Source organism: Eucalyptus grandis, chromosome 11 (assembly GCF_016545825.1).
Source record: "Eucalyptus grandis isolate ANBG69807.140 chromosome 11, ASM1654582v1, whole genome shotgun sequence".
NCBI classification, from domain to species: Eukaryota; Viridiplantae; Streptophyta; class Magnoliopsida; order Myrtales; family Myrtaceae; genus Eucalyptus; species Eucalyptus grandis.
In genome coordinates this window covers 8458157-8479341 of record NC_052622.1, presented here as the reverse complement: position 1 = coordinate 8479341, position 21185 = coordinate 8458157, and the positions used below count along the sequence as shown (strand labels likewise).

General features: G+C 37.5%; 1 protein-coding gene across 1 annotated transcript; it reads right to left on the bottom strand.

Annotated features, from left to right (window-relative positions):
- Positions 1-8662: 8662 nt before the first annotated feature.
- LOC120289714 (protein ACCELERATED CELL DEATH 6-like) lies at positions 8663-16792 on the bottom strand. The gene is made up of 4 exons (XM_039305038.1): positions 16693-16792; positions 13560-14074; positions 8981-9402; positions 8663-8876 (listed from the first exon to the last, which is right to left on the bottom strand). Exons 1-4 carry the CDS (start codon positions 16790-16792, stop codon positions 8663-8665), a joined length of 1251 nt encoding a protein of 416 aa, XP_039160972.1.
- Positions 16793-21185: the final 4393 nt, after the last annotated feature.

The window sequence follows — 21185 nt, the reverse complement described above, 5'->3', positions numbered from 1 at the left end:
AACAACAAGTAACAACATATCAGAAATTTGTCAAAACAACAGGACATTCAGCTAATGTCACGAGAAATTTTCCTATCATAACATGCCTAAAAATCATCAAATTTATACACAACATAGTCAACATGATGAAAATAAAGTTTCATTAAGAGAAAAAGTTTATATTCCAAATAGAAAAAATGGAACAAAAATATCAAAGGTCTGTCCAGACAGGAGTTAAAACAGGGGTCCAAATTTGATCCCTCATTCAGATAGTAATCTGACTTTGAGAAAATGAAAAATTAGTCTAAATGATGAGCTATTGACATGAAATTAGTGGCATTAGAAACTTTTAAATGTTTCCTACATCTTCCTAGAAGAGCTTGAGTCCAAACTAGGTCAATTTGGTATACTAAAATCGAGATCTTTGAAAGTGCGCACATCAATAATTAAGAAGGCAAAACATAAGCATTCATTAGAAAACCTTAAAATCACTCAAAGCATACATAAATTGAACATATATATAATGCATTTCATCTTTCATGAAGGACTTGAGATCAAATAAGTGCGGTTATGGACTCAATTTCATCAAAACAAATCTCGGACTAATATAGGACAGATTGACCTATGTCTAAATCTAAGCAATTTTGACCTACCCAAAGATGTCTAAAAATTTTGAAAAAAATATAGAATATGAAAAACACTTGTACAAGAAACTTTCATCATGGAAAGTTGTTCCATAACTCAACACAAAAATCGGCACAAAAATAGTAAAAGCATAGATTCATTAAAACAAATCTCGAACTAATACAAGATAGACTAACCTATGTCCAAATCTAAGCACTTTTGACCTAGCTAATCATGTCCAACATATTTTAAAAAAACCTAAAGAAGATGCACAACATTTGTACGAGCAACTTTTATCAAGGAAAGTCATTCCAAAACTCAACACAAAAATCAGCACAAAAATAGCAAAACAGAGATCGATATGGAATAGATTGACCTAAGCCTAGATCCAAGTAAATCTGACCTTGTTAAACGCATCCAAAAATCATAAAAAAAATTACAAAAGATGCAAGACATGATTTGGAACAAAAATCATGATGAAAATTTTATCAAAAAATGATCATGAAAGTTGGCACAAAAATAACAAAGTCAGAAGGTGGAACCGGATCAGAACCGAAAAAAACCTAAACTATTGCAGAATTGTTAATTTTCAGATGTATTTTTGGAGGGTCATATGATGGTCGTTTTGGGCGTGAGACCCATCATTTTGAAGCTTGGGATGTCTATTACCTAATCTTAAGAGGACTCAAGCTCAAACGAGGTCATTTCGGACCTCGTTTTAGCCAAAACAGTAACCTATGTACAGGCCTACGAAAATCACTGATTAGGCTTAAAATCACAATTATCATTTAAATCATCAAACAACTCATTGCAGCATTCATACTCATCAACATTAAGCATGCAAAAGCTCCTAATCTTGAATCCTAGCCTTGATCGACTAACTCGATCTCGCTTCATCGGATTCGAGTTTTGAATCATTACCTTTGTTGCGATTTTCGTCGGTTTCAATCGCAATTAGTTGGATCTAATCACCGGATCATGATCGGGAATCCAAGAATGTAGATCAAGTCACTATGGCTCAAATCGGGATTAATCAAACCACCGGCTCAAGAAAAAAAAAGGAAGAATCGATCCAAGAGATGAACCAAAACTTAGAGAGAGAAAGAGAGAGAGGGAGAGGGAGAGAGTGATTTGTTTTGGTAGGGTTTTTGGAGGGAAAAATGAGAGAGAGAGGTCTGAAGAGGGAGAAAATTTCGTGCAAATGAGCATTCTATTATGAAAATAGAAGAGATTTCACTTATATACTCCAACATTAATCGATTTTAGCCATCGGTTAGACCCTAGGGTCAAAATCTCGGTCCAACGGTCAAAAATCCATTTCGAATGCTCCATTATAATATCAAGGTGTTGGGTAATTGATCTAGTGGGCTTGATTTGCAAAAAACCAAGCCAAAGTCGGGATTGTGTCAAAATGCCTAATTAGGGGTCAATTTGCCATTTGACGAAATTCGAAGACCAATTTGTAAAATTTAAGGAAATTGAAGGTGTAGAAGTGAAATTGGGAGTGAGAGGGTTCTAGAACCGGTGGCCAAAGGCCATGAACCTGTCGGCAAGGGCCTGAATCGGCCATCCCACCTGGCGGCTTGATTAGACCCTGGCCAAACCGGTTCGGTTCGGTTCGGCTAGATTTTGATCGATTCTTGACCGGTTTGGTCCCGGTTCCTACCATTTTTCCACTTAGGACCCGTGTGGGTCAAAATTTATGCAATTTGACACCTAAAGAACCTAATTGAAAAGGAATTTTATCATTTTTATGAAGAAATTGACCAATTAAGATACACTTAAGCCAATCAAACCTTATGAATATGATCTAGGGGTCTTTTATTGACCTAATTAAATGATTATCATGGAAAAAAAATGAGTCGAAACCATGGGTGCTTTGAATTGGGCCTAAAGGGCTAAAATGGTAAAATTTTCAATTCAATGGACAAAATTGCAAATGAATCAAAATTGAACTCAATTAGTGTCACAATTGCCCTATCTAATGAACTACCCAAAGGTAAGATCACTTACCACATTCAAATTGACCTTGAATTGAAGTGCTCAAACTTAGGTCAAAAATGGATCTAAGCATAATATTAAAATTAGACCCAGATTTATGAAATTAAATCATAGCCATGAATGGGTCAATTTAAAGTTTGCCAATTGAAGCTTAATTGCTTGACTTTCTAATGCTTGGGAGGATAAAATTCTTCAAATTGATGAGTTCTTGTGTGAATTTCACAAAATCGATCTCGAATTTGGACTTATCTTAAGAAAATGAGTGAGAAGTAATCATCCGTTCGTAAGTTATGAATGATCGATTTTGGTCCTCTAATTAAGGTTCAAAACAGGCATTCGTATTTTGACTCGATAAATCGCAAAATTGAATGCTTAAACAGATTTAAGATAGTCCTTAAACCAAATGTCAAAGAAGGAACTACACCTAATTATGACTAGAATAAAAGTAATTTTATTTTTGATTGATTTAGAATCTAAAACTGAAAAATTCAGAAATCAAGGTTTTTAATCGAATTTTGTGAAATTTTTGACACAAAAGTCAAATTGGCATTAAAAGAAATGTATTTGTGCATTTTTTATTTTTTTTTTTGGTCAAAGGTTTGACCAAAAGTCAACAACTTTGTTAATTTTTCCTAAAAGGTTGATTTTTTTGATCAAATCTTTGAATTTTCAAGAAATTGATTTGAAAGAAGTAAAATTAAAGCTAAATGGAATTTTTTGGGCAAAAAATCAATTTTTGACTGAGGATTGACTTTTGGTCAAAGGATTGACCAAAAAAATCAACCTAAAAGTCAACTGTTTGACTTTTCTAGTTTTTCTTGAAAATGAACTAAAAACTGCTTAAAAATGACAATGCAAAAGAAGTAAATGAAAACCGACATTTTTTGGTCGAGAGATGGGGTTCCGTCGTGATCGAAACTTAAATCCTGAATTTTTTTTTAATTGTTGTAATGATATGTCAACTAAAAATCAAGTGTCAACAAACTAATGTATTCCAACTCCAACCTTCCAAATCTATCTTAGATTGCAACAAAACCTTTTGTTCTATACAAAAATTGCAGCAAACAAAAAAAACAACTTATAAATAACTAGGTAAAATTACATATTCTATGTCTTTGACTATGGTAGACATATAAACTTTTTCTCATTATTCACTTCACATTTGAATATATTATACAAGAGAATAACAACACAATCAATACTCGATAAAAGTTTCTTTCAATTTTCAGCCTTGAAACTTCTTTATTCAAATGGTCAACCATAGATATTAAACCCTTCATTTGAGTTTATATTAAGTCGCCTTCCTCCAACTCATCCATTAATTTAGGTGGAGGTTGATGTCGACCTTTAAGTAGCTCCAAGATTACTCTTATCGCTTGATCGGAGAATTTTGTATCAACCCATTTGAAACATTTACACTTCGAGCATTTTTTATATTTGCCACACCCATGGGATCTTCTCCTGGGATTCAATCGAATCCCAGATGTTCTTCTTAAACTCAGTAACCCGCAATAATAGTAACACTCATTATCTAATTCATTTTTTTTTTTGCGCGAATGTGAGCCGCTGTTGAAACTTTTGCCCTCCATTTACAAAAGTGAGCTAATAAGTTTGAGAGAAAATCGAAGTATGCATTCAAATTGAGGATTTAGGGTTTTGAACTTTTGGCTCTCCTTCAATTTGGGGATTTAGGGTTCTCACTTAGGGAAAAGATGCCAAATGGCGTTGTCTTGTTGTCTGCATACTGATTGTACTCTTCAACGAGCCACGTCGGCTTCCAAAATCAATAAAAAATGGCAACATCGGATTTCCGGCCAATGAGATCGGCGTTGGCATTGAAATGATTGTTTTTCAAACTTTTTGGTACTTAAGTAATCTAAAATAAACTTTTGGTATTAAAATAAACGTCATACATAACTTTTAGCACTTTTATTATACTTACCCCCATTTAACTTATTATTTAAAATTTTATAATAGTTAACAACAATCCTACAAAATTAGCGTACACCATTAAACCTAATACTTCCAAGTTTAAAATAGTTACATAAGATCGTAGAAGCGTGAATGACTCAGCCGAGTGTACCTAATATGAAAATAAGTACTATTTGGGCATTTACATATAAAAACGTGTCATATTTTTTAGACAATTCACAGTAATCCTACAAAATTTTGCCGATTGATTTTCATGCATAAAGCCGCCCCTATCTTGTCCTCTTCCTTTTTGGTCTCTGGCCCGCCATGCCCTCGTTCCCACATGCTATCCATTTTCCTTTTTGGTCGATTCCCGATTGGTCCCATTGCCCAAATTTTAACCTCTTTTTTTTTTTTTTTAATCTTCAGCCAAAATCCTCGTTCTCTTTTGGCTTCTTCCTTGAAATGAATAAATAGAATATACAAAGCTAGCAACATAATCTGAGCTCGCCTTTTTCTTATCTTAGTCGCACCTTAAGTCCAAAACTTTGACATTTCGTTGGCACATGATATTAGGCTTAGACTCGATATATCGGTAGATTAATAGAGTGTTTCACATACCCTTCATTAGATTAATCAGCTTATCGAATCACATACTTATTATCAAAATTTTGGAACAGTGGTACTTGGTTTTTTTGTTCCTTTCAAATTTCACAAACCGTTCTTGCTTTTTGTACTTTAGAGGGACCGTTTTACTATTGCAGTTTAAAAGACAATTTTTTTCTGTGCTAGCAAATTTCTGAAAGAGTTGGCACGTGCTAAAAGTTGTGGGTAAAAACAAATTATGAGTTATTTGATTTTCAAGTGACTGTTAGTAACTTAGTAGCACTTTTGTGAAATTACCAACCTTTTCTTGATAATTTGCAAATCATTACTATTCCGGATTTTTAGAAATTTCACAGTGAACATGCAAGGTTTTCTCTTTTGGGTGGACTGCAAATTCAAGTTATGTTCACAACAAAATTCAGATGACCATATCATTCAGGGGCAATCTAGAAGATGCGGTAAGGCAGAATTCGAGTAGCTAAATATAGACCAAAGTTAGCAAATTCAAAGAAGTAGAAAAGTTCATAAAAAGAATGCTTCCCGAGCTAATTGTAATTGCAAAAAGAACATGTGATCGTGGATTTGAATACTTGAATATGCAGGCATAATTCAATAAGAAACAAACTTACAATGTTGGAGTATCCTCAAAAGAGATCAATTCCATAAGACAAGAAAACCATTGCCAAAACCCAGATCTAATCGAATATGGTAATAGATGAAGAACATCAAAGAACAGAAGCGATGAGCCAAGAGATCAAAGAAACAAAACCTGAAGAAAAAAGTAGGGCACGATTTGAGAAGGAAAATATGGTGTAGGGAGTGGAGGACGATGCTGATGCTGATGCTGATTCTCTGAAGTGGAAATTCCGATAGTTATATGGGTTGAAGTGAGCATATCTATTTCGCCAACAATGATTGGAGTGAGGGAAACGAAGATGGGCTGCTACTTATCTTTAAATTGTCCGATAAAGCTACTTTAGCTGCATTTTTTTTTCTATTAATGGCTGGGGACTCTCAATTATATTTCGGCCTTTACAGTTGGTGAAGAAAAGTAGAGCACGAAGAGGGAGGGAGTGTGTTATTTTCATTAAAACTCCAAATTTTCAGAAAATTCAATTTGAGACAAAATAAATCATTTTCTTTTTGTGTTTGTTTGTGCCAAATCTAGTTCCACTAAAATGCATTAACATAGTCTAACTGAACCTAATTTAACGACTACAAATTATCAAGAAATCGGGGAAAAGGATTTCCCCCTAGCCATAAGGGGAAGTCATTTTTCTTGATATAAACTTCTTGTTTTTAATCCACAGATAACATTTTATGTTAATCAATTAATTTTCCGTCATCCAAATATCGAAAAGTTATCTCCCAAGCAATTTTCTCTCAAGTGAATGGGCCCTTGGTCTGTCTCTAAAAATTTGTGATAGTTTGTTTCTTGAAAAAAAAAAAAAAAAAAACCAAAGGTGGAAAAACTTGCTTGAGAGCTGATTGTGAGATGTGGGAAAGATTCTGCCTCATGATAAGTCGATATCCTCCATCACAAATACTAATCTTCCCAAATTGTTAACTTAGATGCTGTCTTTTTCGTTGACCCTTGTCATACGTCAATTAACTAAGGAGGTTGTTATGTTTTGGATTTTTTAAGGGCGATGTTAAAATTAATCTCGGATCAAAGAGGTTAATGAACAAAACTGTGATTGTAGAATTACGCTTTACTCTCACGTAATGCACCTAGCCAAATACAAAGACATTATTAAATATGGTTGACCTCACATAACATCTATTCCATTTAGAAGGCCTTTTTGGGTATATATGCTTTCGTATCGCGCGATCATTGTCGATTCCTCTTTTTAGGGATTAAATTGAATGTTGATGACTTTATGTCAGCGAGGAAGATGGGATTTATGTGGAGGTGGAATGTGGAAATCAAAGAATGAAAGCCTGATTTATTATACTGAAGAAAAGTAGAAAGAGACCTGAGAGGCTGAGGCATAGACCAAGGTCGTATGCAAGTGAGAAATTGTCTTGTATTTTTTAAAAGAAAATTGATTGGATGATAGTCTTGAATTTACTGTGAGAATAACAGTCGGTTTTAGATAATAAAAAAATCAAATAACAAATAATTATAAAATATTGCATGATCTAATCCTTTAAGAATTTGTAGCTTATAACAAGCTGTTGTTCTAACAGTATACCAAAAACCTCTATGTTAGTAAAGTCCTTTCTAAAATTATACGAGATTTTATATTCGCTGATTGATTTGTATGAGTGAATCGGAAAAGGCAGCACAAATATTACATTTCTTGGTAGTGCCGATTGGTGGGCCCAAATCTCAAACTTACATGCTCTAGTCGACCACGATGGCTCTATTAGTAATGACAAAAATGTGAGCGTTGCACGATACTTCGACCAGGGATGCATGGCAGAGAAAGGAAGGCCTCTAAAACAACGCAATTAAAGCCAGGGCATAGGATGTTCGCTGGAAAACCGTGCGGTAATTGAGGTTTGGCATCTTGATCAAACAACTTTGTTGACTTTCCTAGACTGTTTTTGTCTTCTTATCCACGTAATTTTACGAGGAGCTGATGAGCATCGAGAAGTTAATAGATGATCGGTTTTGTACTTCTTGTACTTGTTTTGCTAGTTTTCATAGACGAGTGTTTTTTAGACCAAGCCATTTGGGCATATATACGAACGGCGGACCGACTTCTTAATCTGGCTTAAAGTGATGTGAAAGGATTCTTCTTCTAGCAGTATAAACACCAAATCGAACGGCATAAACATGCTTTACGTGAGAAGGGAAGAGGAGAATTATTGTGGTCCGCCTTCTTAATCTGGCTTAGAGGGATGTGAAAGGATTCTTCTTCTAGCAGTATAAACACCAAATCGAACAGCATAAACATGCCTTACGTGAGGAGGAGAAGTGGAGAATTATTGTCTTTACACACGACACATGCCCGTGAGGGCCTAGGATGTTGTGACTTAAAGTGTGCCGCGACTTGGACTAGTCCAGGGTAAATCGTCCTTGGCTGGTCTAGACAAGCGTTTTTACAAGAGGTGAGCTTCTACAATTCAAAATTAAAGATTCGATTTTCACGTGATGCAACCGATGAAATGACCTACTCATCCATTCAACTGACACAGCATCATGCATGTATCATTGTGATGTGTCATTTATTTGCAACACAATTGTTTTTATAAACTTAAACTGTCTAGCTCATACAATAATTTGATTGGAATACTCTAGTACTTCTCTTCGTGAGTAGGCTGGACTTTGCTCCAAGTTTAAAATATGAGAATATGAAATATAGGAGGTCTGAAAAGGTTTGAATCGAGAATCTTCTGCTTTGATATCATACAAAATGTTGTGGAACTACATTGAAGTAGCTAAAGGAAGAGATGGTTGAACTTATATACTTTAGCAATCATCAAATGTAATGCAATAGGAAAGCAACTATAGAAAAAGCCAAATCCAACAAGGCAAACATACATACATACATACATATATATATATATATATATTTTATTTTTTTTATGCAAATCAATCTCCATCGCCACCATCCAGAGGCGGACTAGCAGAGGTCATGCTCCCCGTTCGATCCTCTTTTGGGTCATCCAAATTGAACGTCCCAACTTGAAGAAAACGAAGGTAAGCGAGAAAAACCTGCATGTCAGAGGACGGATAGGGCGAAGGCGGTGGAAAAAGAAGGGTAAGAAGAGTAATGATAAAAGAACCACCGGTGATAATATAGCACCTGTAATGATGAGGATGAAAACGGATCCCAAGATTAATATCGCGGTGGCAAGCCAATGGAATTTGCCAATGGTCAAGGTGACACCAATTAAGAAAGCGGCAGACATTGCCGGGAGTGCAATTGCTAGTGGCACTCCTGCAAGCAGGCACCCAACTATTGCTGAGCGGACTTCGGTCAGGTACGCCAACATGAAGCCAACAACCGAGGTCATTGAGCAGAACATTGCAATGGTGTTGCAAATCACGAAGGCCTGGAACATTCTATTGTCCAGCATCGTAGCCATGCCCCAATCATCTTTGGAGGTCATATCTGAGCTAATAAATCCTCCAGGAACTGCAAAACCAGCTGCGAAAGTCACAGTGGTCACAAGCGTTGCCACCACCATCGAGGTATTGATACCCTCCCTCAGTCTGTCAGGGATTGGCAAACTTCTGTTCGCATATGCTCTGTCTCGAGCTTCCGGCTTAAGTATGATTAGATCTGAACTCTCAGCTGACACGCTTAATAACAGCAAGTGTTCGAAGCCCTGAGATCAGAAATATATGGAAAAGGTAAGAAAGAATAAATTGTTAGCAAATCGATGACAGGAACGAACTCTGGAGTACTCATTTAAAGAGTAACAAGTTCACTGAAAATGAGAAAAGAGGCATGAATAAAATTTACACGGTTCACCTTTGTCATAGGTTGACATACTGATAACATAATGAGAGTATGCCACGTTTAGGGGGGTCTAATTTGCAGCCTTGACCCCCGGCTTTTTAAAGAAAAAGATTGCAACATTAACAACCCCTATCTTATTAATAGGTCCAATTAATTGAGACATATAACTGTTGTAATTACGGTTATAATTATGGTTAATAGATCAACGAAAGTCAATAAATTAAGATATGTCTTTTCTGTTAACGTATCTATTTTAGATTCATGAATTTCCTAAACTTTTCTGTTCACGTATCAATTAAAAAGCTCTATAAATAGACAGGAACATAGAGCTTCATCACCGTTTTGGTTTTGGCTTTTCCGACTTGATTCCAAAAAGGCTTTGATATACATTTCTACTCTTCTGATTTTTCTGAGTGTGCTGGTTCAATTGAACGGTTTGACTGAGTCCTATTTGGAAAATGCTGATCCAAATAGGTTTGAGGTGTTGTATCTTGGGAGGCATAGTTCGTGAATCTGCGGAGCACCATTGGCATGAACTAATCACCTTAAGGAGATTCGGATATCCGTACCTCACCTCCAATTTTATATTCTGATTACAACAAATAGTTTATTTTCTCTGGATTCATTTCCAACAATCTTAAGGCAATTATATCACTAACTGTTTGTCGTTCTTGTCAGATTATTGAGATGGCTGAAAACAATCAAGTGCCTTTCAATGTCCATAATGTTTTAGGAGACATTCCTATGGTCGATTCGACAGTTGCTATGGAAGATGTTCAACCCTTTGAGTCTGAGTTTGTAGTAGCTAATGCTATGGGTCCTTGGGCTAACACCAATTTTGGTGGTGCGAGTACAAGTCATACGAATAATATGCCCGGGACTATTTTTCCGAACAGTACAAGCCAAATGGCTTTTGGCTCTGCTTCCAGAGAGATGGTTTAGTGAACCTTGCCTACTGCGATGGCAACACCTCCAATTACAACCAATGAGAAATCAGAGAAATTCACCAAAGTGGGCTTTAAACAGTGGCAACAGAAGATGTTCTTCTATCTGACCATGCTAAATCTGACGAAATATTTATCGGAGGTGTGCCTGGTAATTAGTTCAGATGAGCACAATGTCATGACGCTCGGTGCATTGGAGGCTTGGAAGCATGGGAACTTCTTATGTCGAAATTATATTCTTAACTGTTTAGTGAATTCTTTATATAATGTTTATTGTAATATTGAATATGCTAAACAGTTATGAGAGTCCTTTGAGAAGAAATACAAGACTGAGGACGCTGACACCAAGAACTTTGTGGTTGTCAAATTCTTGGACTACAAGATGGTGAATTCTAAATTTGTCATGAGTCAGATTCAAGAATTACAATTAATTTTGAGTAACATCGCTCTTTGAGAGAATGATACTTAGTAAATCATTCCAATTGACAACCATGATTGAGAAACTACCTCCAGGCTGGTCAGACTTCAAAAATTATTTGGAGCACAAGCATAAGGAGATGAGCCTTGAAGATCTTATTTTGCGCCTTAGAATTGAGGAGGGCAATAGAAGGAGTGCAAACCCGTCTTCTGAGCCAAAGGCCAACGTTGTGGAATCTTCCAAATCCAAGCAAAATAGAAAAAAAGAAGATGTCTTTTCAAGGAAAAGGCAAACATAAGGAACAGTTCTAGAAATTTCAACGGACATCTCTTATATGCAACAAGTCTGACCATCATGTTAAGGATTGCAAGAAGCACCTAAAAAAAAGGTAAGAATGATGGTGCAGCCCAGCAACTGGATTTGATAGAACATGACAATATTGAGAGATTGTCTGCTATAATAATGTCTGAAGCATCTTTGGTGTCGAATACTAATGGCTGGTGGCTAGACACAAGTGCCACAAATCACATCTATGCAGATAAACACATGTTCTCATCTTATGAGAAGGCTGAAGAAGATGAGAAGCTTTTATATAGCTAACTCTGTATCAGCGAAGATTGCCGGAAGAGGAAAGGTGATCTTGAAGTTTACATTTGGCAAGGAGGTCACCTTGCTGAATGTACTGCATGTACCAGAGATTTGGAAAAACCTAATTTCTAACCCAATACTTGTCAAGAAGGGTTTCAAAGTTGTATTTGAATCTAACAAATTTTGTACTTTTGAAAGGAGGGATGTATGTGGAAAAATGATACTTGTATAATGACCTGTTTAAAGCCAATGTGACTAAAGAAGATGCTAACGCCATACTTTTGAGTTCAGTTTATCTCGAACTTGTAGGGGCACTTTTAACTGCAAATTATATTTTAAATAAAATACCCCACAAAAAGACAAAAGACAAGTAAAACTCCATACGAGTTATGGAATGGAAAGTTGTCATCCTATTATTTTCTAAAAGTGTGGGGGTATATAATGTGATTTATAACGGTAAGTCTAGACACATTCGTCGTAGACACAATACATAAGGCAGTTGCTCTCAAATGGAATCATTTCTTTAGACTTTGTAAAGTCAAAGGAAAATATTGCGGATCCATTGACAAAATGTTTGTGAAGAGAGCAGATAAACTATGCATCGAGGGGAATGGGTTTAAGAGCCTTAACCCAATAAAGAGATTCTAGGGTGGAAACCTAACCTATGCGATTGGAGATCCCATAAGCTAGGTTCAATAGGACAACGCAAATTTTGGAGACTTTAGTGTAAGCATTGTCTCACATTCCTATGATGCAACAATACTTTCCTACATTGTTATTAAGGGTACACTATGCGTTTAATGATTCTTATAACTTGGAATGCAACATCCAAGTGAGATATGGTAGGATATCTTAAATAGGAATGCACCTATATGCGTGGAGCTGGCTGACTTTATAAAAATCTTTAAATGCTAGATTTTCTAAAACACGCATGAATCTCGAGAGGTTTAGGGCCGAAAGAACGAACACAACCGAGAACCAATCTTGAATTGGAAATACTCTATGTGAGGTTTATTGTCTAGGCTTACACAAACAAATGGCGATTCAAGGCTTAGTCCATCAACTAGTTAAGTAATTCCGATAGGCTTTCACTAAAGAATGTTCAAAGTGAAAGCTACCTATCTTGATGTAGTGTATTTCAACAAGCATGCTCAGATTCCTTTGAGTCAAAAATGTTTTGTTGATCCATTAACGTGGGGGATTGTTATAATTATGGTTATAATTATAATTAATGGATCAACGAAAGCCAATAAATTAATATACGTCTTTTCTGTTCACGTATCTCTTTTGGATTCATGAATTTCCTAAACTTTTCTATTCATGTATCTATTGAATTCATGAGTTTTCTAAATTCATACATCTTTTAGTTCATGTATTTATTGAGTTCACGAATCTCTTGAATTCATGTATCTCTGGATTCATGAATCTCTTGTATTCACATATCTCTTGATTTATGAATTTCGTGGATACATGCGTCTATTTAATTTATATATCTCTTTTGTATATGAACTAAAAAGCTCTATAAATAGTTAGGAACATAGAGCTTCATCACGGCTTTGGTTTTGGTTTCTCTGACTCGATTTCAAAAAGGCTTTGATATACTTTTCGACTCTTCTGATTTTTCTGAGTGTGCTAGTTCAATTAAATGGTTCGATTGAGTCTTGTTTGCATAGTACTAATCCAAACAGGTTTGAGGTGTTATATCTTATGAGACATAGTTCGTGAATCAGAGAGCACCATTGGCAGAACTAATCGCCTTAAGAAGATTCATATATCTATACCTTACCTCCAATTTTATGTTCTGATTACAACAAACAATTTATTTTCTCTGGATTAATTTCCAACAATAACAATTTGTCTTAGCATTTGTCAAAGATATTCACTTGTTTCTAACCGCGGACATATTCATGGGCAAAATTTAAGTACCTCCTATTAAGACTAAATTAGAGACTTGCGCAATATTTTAACAAGACTAACAATTTGACTACGAGATTTGTGCTTAACTAAGGTGTTAGTCTATGGAAATTTCCAGTAAGTTGATAATATATGATTGTGACTGTTTGTGTTACTTACCGACCGTAACCCTCTTGGTGGGTGATTTAGAGCGATGTCAACAGCAGCCAAGCCTTTGCGGTTGAGAAGGGAGGGGTTAATGTTTTCATCCAGCACAAGATGAATCAAAACGTTGAGTCGTAAATATATCACTGCCAAATGTAGAGGTGTATTTCCATCATGATCTCTTTCATTTATCATCTCCCGCATATCTGGATGTCCGATTATATATCTCACTGCCTTTTCTCTCCCGTATTTTGCTGCCACATGAAGGATGGTCTGTCCTTGCCCATTTAACCACGGTGATACCGAATGTAGCTTCTCGATTAGTTCAACATGACCCATCTTGCTCGCAATGTGAATGGGAAGATCCCCATTCGTGTCCCGTTCTCGGACCAAATATTCAGTCTCTGGTCGTAAGAGATCAAATATCTGTGGCTCATTCAAGAAAGCTGCTAAATGGAATACATTACCGCCTTTGGAGTCGGTCATTGCAAATAGCTTCTTGTTCTTTTTGAGTATCTCGTCAAGTGAACCTGGGATAAGGAGCGCTTCAAATTAGGGACCACATGTGCACAAATATTTTACACTGGTTTGGGCTTGGTTTTGGTGTATTTAATCCATTTTGGAATAAAGACATCTTCGACACGACCTTAATCACTATTTGGATTCATAGTCGCCAATGTTCGATTAGATGCAATGGTGAAACTAGTGGTGATACTTTTGATTGAATCAATCAAATGCACCCATTTTCGGTCCAAGAAATTATAGCACTTTGAACTGTGAATCTCAAAACATTGTTACTTTCCTTCTCTAGTATGATGGAACACGACCTTGTGAGACTTTAAATAAATTTTGAAAAAATCCCGTTTACGTATTTTGAGAGACTTTAGACAAATTTCACAGCATTTTCGTTCAAAACAATGCAACATCGACATGTACTAAGATTTTACTATAAAAATCTTAGTAGATGAAAAGGAAAATCGTATGGCATTTCCATGTTATAAAGTATTTATAGAGATGTTGACATCTAAATTTTTGACTAAATACTTTGGTTAAATTGCATAAAAATTAGGGACCGATTTGGCCCTAACAAAAGGATTTTCACATCACCAGAACTTTAATATTATTTGCACCCACTATGTTCTAGTTTTATGTTAATTTCTCTTATTTTTATTACATCTCAGATAAATAGAATTTTTAAAAAATAATTAAAAATAATTATTAAAAAGAGAGGAAAAGGGGAGAAAAGGCTTTGCCCAGCCCCCTTTTGAGAAAATATTAGCTACAAGCACCACTTCATTTTTGCTCTGAACCATTCAGAGCATGACACATGTCCATTTTAGGTCCACATTGTCCCACTTCTCTAACCGCACTCCTCTGCTCTCTCTTTCATAGGCCCTAGCCCACCTCTCTGCACACTCTGACGCTCTCTCTCCTCTGCTCTACTCTATAGATTGTTTCTCTCCTCTCTCTCCTCCCTATTTCTCTCCCCATTCTTCGTTCCATTGTAGGGAGAACAAAATTGCAGAGGGTTCGGAGGAAAACATAAAGGTTGAGCCCCTCGCCTCCGTTAGTTGCTTCCATCGCCCCCACCCTAACGCCGACGCCGCGACGCTCCTCCGCCCCCTCTCGTGACATTTGCTCTGCTCTCTCTCTCTCTCCCTCCGCGAAGTCATGCCTTTCTTCCAACGAAAAGCGACACCAACGGCCCTCCACCTTCGCCTCCGCCGACTGCCTTCGACGTCAACGCCGATGCCGATGCCGTTGCAGCCTCAACCTCCTCCCCTAAACCCGACTCTGATGTCGACGCCCCTCCGCCTCCCTCTCGTAACCTCTAGTCTTTTCTCTCTCTCTCTCTCTCTCTCTCTCTCTCTCGTCCGCGAAGTTGCGCCTCTGTTCTAGCAAACTGCAATGCCTACGCCTCTCCACCAGTTGCCTCCGTTGCCCTCGACTCCGACACCAACGCCTCTACCTCCACCTCCACCTCCACCTACATGCCTGAAATTTTGTTCTCCCAATATGGAATGGAGAACGGGGAGAGAGACAGAGAGGAGAGAGTGCGAGAGGGAGGTGGAGGAGCGTTAGTGGCGTCGGCGTCAGGGTGGGGGGTAATGGAAGCAACCGACGGAGGCGGAGGGGCTCAACCTTTATGTTTTCCTCTAAACCCTCCGCAATTTTGTTCTCCCCACAAGGAAACAAAGAACGGGGAGAGAGATAGAGAGGAGAGAGAGGAGGGAGACTGTCTACAGAGGAGAGCAGAGGAGAGAGAGCGTCAGAGTGTATAGAGAGGTGGGCCAGGGCCTATGGAAGAGAGAGCAAATGAGTGTGGTCAAAGAAGTGGGATCACGTGGACCTGACATGAACATGTGTCACGCTCTGAATGGTTTAGAGCAAAAATGGCGTGGCACTATTGGGGTAGCTAATATTTTCTCCCCCTTTTTCGTCTCTCCTACCTTCGCCCAAGGCTGGGCCTCATCTCGCTCAACTTCCCAAGCCCAGCCCCCCCTCCTTCCCCTTCCTTCTTCTTTCTCATGCTGCGACTCACACACGCAGGAGAAAATATTCAATAGTTTGCAAGTGCCACGTGAACAGCTAACATGGTGTGCACTTATTTACTATTAACCAATCAAAAATTGACATGTGGCGTCAGAGAAGTAAGTTAAAAATCCCTTAATCCACCTAGATTTCTCTTTTCTTCCTCTTTCATCTACATGCACGAGCCCAACCTCCGCCCCTCCTTCTGCCATCACCACCAGTGAAGTCAGATTTGCTGGCATCGCATCAAACTAGTTTGGCCGTCTCTTCTATCCGTGCCTTAGTTCCAAATCCAGCTACTAGGGACTAGATATGGTCACGAGAGAAGCCATGGTTGAAGCTAATCTCTCTCATTCCACCACTCAACAGAGATTCCATGGACCGGAACCGTTGGCCATGGCTCTAGATCTGGAGCCTTAGCCGTGAGCCCACTGCTCTGCCTCTCCAAATCTGCCGCTTGGCCCCTGAGACAATGGAGAGGATGGGCGCTGAGGTCAATTGTCACTCATGGCTATGGCTCCAAATCTGGAGTTTTGGCCCCGAGCCCACTACTGTGTATCTTCAATCTATCACCAGGGTGACAGAGAGGGTGAACGCGGAGGTCATCGTCACTCACATCCATGGACGCAAAGCCCACTGCTCTGCCGCTTAGCCACCAGGGTGACAGAGAGGGTGGGCACGACGAGAAGCCGTCTTGGCCAATCGCTATTCTGCATCTCTATATCTGATTTGCTGCTCAAAAGTTTTGAGCTCGAGTCTTGGCTAGTCCATAGCTGCCAGTGAAGAGCTCAACAACTTTGCCATAGACCGAGAAGCCGTCCATGGCCGACTGCTTCTCTGCATCTCCAAATGTGGTTTGCTGCTCAACAACTTTGAGCTCGAGTCTTGGCTCATCCATGGCTGCTAGCAATGAGCTCAACAACTTTGCCGCGGATCTTGGTGGCCACAGTGAGGCGGTGGCGGTGATGGCGGCGGCAACTTGGGCGGTGGAGATAGCTGAGCTTAGGTGGGGCAGAGGTTGAAGATGGAAGGGAAAAGAGAAAAAAAAAATTAATCTTTTAAATTTCCATGTCAATATCCATGTGTCAAAATCTAATTGGCACTAATAAATAAGCGTATGCCATGTCAACTGTTGACCTGACGTTTGCAATCTACTGAATATTTTTTGAAGCGATGAGATGGTCATGAGCGAGCGACAACTGACCTTCGCATCCACCCTCTCCGCCGTCCTGGCGCCTGAGCGACATATTTGGGGACACAGGTTCTAATCCATGGAACATAGAGATATCGGCTTCACCCATGGCTTCTCTCATGACCAAATCTAGTCATCAACACCGGATTTGGAATTAAGGTAGCGGGCAAATGAGACGGATTGGTGCCGGCAACTTCGACTCCACTAATGGCAATGGCTAAAGGACAAGCGGAGGTTGGGCTCGCACAAATGGAAGGAGAGGAAAGAGAGTCTATGTGGATGGGTTTTAATTTATTTATTTGATGCCATGTGTCAATTTGTAATTGGTTAATAGTAAATAAGTGCACATCATGTCAGCTAATGATGCAGTGCTTGCAAATCACTGAATATTTTCTCGACAAGAAGGGAAGACGACCAAAGAAAATAAAATAAAAATAAAAAGAACTAAAAATAAATAAAAGAGTAAATAAATTAATAATAAAAGATGGATTTAAAATATAGGTTTAGTTTGAATTGGGTTGGATTCAAGTCGTCGGGTTGGGTTAGTGGGTTGGATTGGGTTACCCCATTTTCAGAAATATAATAATATTAAAAAATTAAAATGTCTTAAAAATATAAATATAAATATAAATAATAAATTATAATAGTAAAAATACTAAACATCATAAAATAGATTTAAAATCTTAAAAAATATTCAGAAAATTCAAAAAATCAGAAAAAATTCAAAATTCAAAAATTCAAAAAAATTTAAAATAGAAAATTCAGAAATTCGTTAAAAATTAAAAATAAAAAAATTCGAAAATTCAGAAAAACATAAAAATATAAAAACTTAATAGATTAATAAATTTTAGAAAATTCAAAAGTCCATGAAAATTTTAGAAAATTAAAAAAAAAAAACGAAATTCTTAAAATTAGAATTCCTCCAAAATGTTTAAATATAGTCCCTTTTTGGATAATTTTCCTTTTAAAAAAGGGTGGAAGCCTCTTAACTTAAAAATTGTGCTCAAAATTGAACAAGCCTTCACCATAGGATTCTGTTTGTTGTTAAAAATGAATGCTCTTGACTGTGCACAATGTGTTGACCATTGCTTCCCTTCAGATTGGTTAGATATGGCATGCTCCCTATTTGGTAATGTTATATCTTTGTTCTCCCGTGCAATTTATTTAACGCTTTCCTTTGTTGCTGATTATTAATGATTACGTACTCATATGATCACCTCATATATTAGTAGATAGGTATAAAATCAATCCATACTACTTGAAAAGATTATTTTTTTAAATGAATAATATTAGGTACCCAAATGGCACTAATTAGTTAATTAGTGTGATTAAGTTCTCGACTTTAGATTCTCTAGTTGCGTAGGAAGTAAAGCACGCTCTCATACTTTACTTTGATACTAATCGGCCTTAATAAGCTAATGACAACTTCTTTTTTAGAAAATTCTATATAGCGTCAATTTGAATATCTAACATGGCGTGAGATATGGGCTTAGGAGAGCTCAGTCTAAATTATAAGCTATAGGCCATTCCTTAGGTAATATTTCTAAACCTCCTTTCCTCCTTATCAAGAGGTAGGTCACAATGATAACTATACAATCACCAAAATGATATCTCTTTATGAAGTAATATAGATAGAATAATTATGTCGAACGTTTTAATAGACGTATATAGTTGATAAAAAATATTATGATTACTTTAAAGATAAATGAAGAAGAGTAGGCTCAATGGAGGCTCCGCCAAACCCCGCCCTATGCCCAATTCTATTGGGGAAATGGAACAGATTTAGGGTCAAATGCTTAAAATCATATAATGGAATCCGATATCCAAACTTAATAAGTATCGATTACAAAATTGCTCTTATTTTCTTGACATCTCTTAGATAATTTAATCAGTAAGTATGCATATTCTAACTCTATCAGAGTTTGAGATAATTTTCAGGTTAACCCAACAGGTAATTTCGAAACTTTAATATGATAAATCATTTTATTTTATTTTTGCAATGATAAATCATAGGGGTGAGCAGCGATTTAGGGTTGACTCGACCCGACCCTGGACCGGCCCAACCCCGCGGTCCCGGGTCCGGTTCCCAAGGGGACTGGGTCGGTCCTTGGTCCTGAAATTCCAGGACCAACACTGTGCGGGTTGGTTCTCGGTCCTAAGAGTTTTGGGTCGGTCCAACCCTGGACCAACCCTGTATATTATATTATATTATTTATTCAAACCTAAGTAAAATGGCTATTATATTATATTATATTGAGATGTTCTATCAATAGCACTAATAGTAATTTCAATTAAAACTTTTGTTAAGTATTAATTATGTGTCGTTTGTTTTGTTTTCAAGTGTTTAGAAGTTCAAGTGAATTAACAAGATATGAAGTTATATATTCATGGTTTATATTAAGTATTTTGAACTTTTTATGATTTAGTTGTATTTTACTAATGAATTTCAGCTGCACTTTGCTTTTCAATTTGTGTCAAATGGTAGAAATTTTTGAAGAGTAGAGTAGTACTGCAGTTGCTACGGTGATTTGCTAGTCAAGTGGTGTGAAGCTCATTTTTTGGTTGAGTAGACTCTACATGATCAAATGCTAGTCAAGTGGTGCGAAACTCATTTTTTGGTTGAGTGGACTCTACATGATCAGGAAAACGCTTTTGCATATGGTGTTATAAATATTAAAGATAGATTATTACAAGAACTTTCCATTTTGTCCCATATCTCGATGAGCGGTTAGCGGATACGAAATTTCTATTATTGTGTCATCTTAAATTTGCTAAATATGTATTGGTATTTTATAGTTTAGTTACACAATACCGTATTGTTGATGGATATGTAATTTGAATTTGTAGGTTTGCTTTTTTAGGAAGTATAAAAAATAAGACGAAAAAAATTATCGATCGGTCCCGGGTTGACCTTGGAACCAGACCGAACCCATTGGGTCGATCCGGTCCTTGGTCCTGTGCTCACAGGGTCGGTCATCGGTCCTAAAAATTGAGGACCGACACCGTCGGGTTGGTCCTAGGGTTAGGGGCCGGACCAACCCGGACCATGCTCACCCCTAATAAATCATTTACTGAACTAAATTTACACTGTTACAAAACTAAAAATACAGTTTAGTGGACCCTTAAACAAGACCAATTCTAATATAACAATATCATCTACATCATCATTTCAAGCCTATCTTTCTCCTTTTGTCATTGTTAGGTCCTAGAACTTCATCAATGTTGATCTTAAATATTTGCACTTTGTAGTAAGATGGTCATGTTTGTAAATTTAAGCTGATCTATTTTGTTCTAATGGGAGATAATTTGTTTATTAAGAGGATTATATGGCTAATTGCGAATATCCATGGGTACCCAACTACTTTAACAAGTGAGGTTTGGAATTTTATGTAAACACTCAATAACAGATTTGGCTAGAAACAGAAAGTTGTTTCTCAGATTTGCGACAAGTTCAATCCACACATAGATATTTCCCATAGGTAAATTTAAGTACGTACCATATTGTTTACGCGCAACAACACCAAGAGCAAGCGGCAAGCCTTCTATTCTCGATGGGTCGAGCGAGGGCGACAATAAAACCCGAAGTATGTCAGAGTTGCCGGTGTCGAGGGCCAGGTACAGGGGAGATTTCTTATCCTCGTTCTCCCAGTACACGGGCTCCAAATCTTCCCCCAGTAAGTGGCGCACTAGGCCAACGTCCCGAGTAAGCACGGCCTCGTGCAAAGCGGTGTTTCCATGATTGTTCTTTATCCTCAGAATCCAGTTCTTGTCCTCGCCACTGGAGAGGTCTCTTGCTCGGCGAATCAACATATCGGCGACTTCAAATGCCTTGGCCTTGGTGGCAATGTGGAGGGGGGTATTTCCCCAATCATCTCTGGTGGCTATGAGGTTGGCATCGACATAACTAAGCAGGAGCC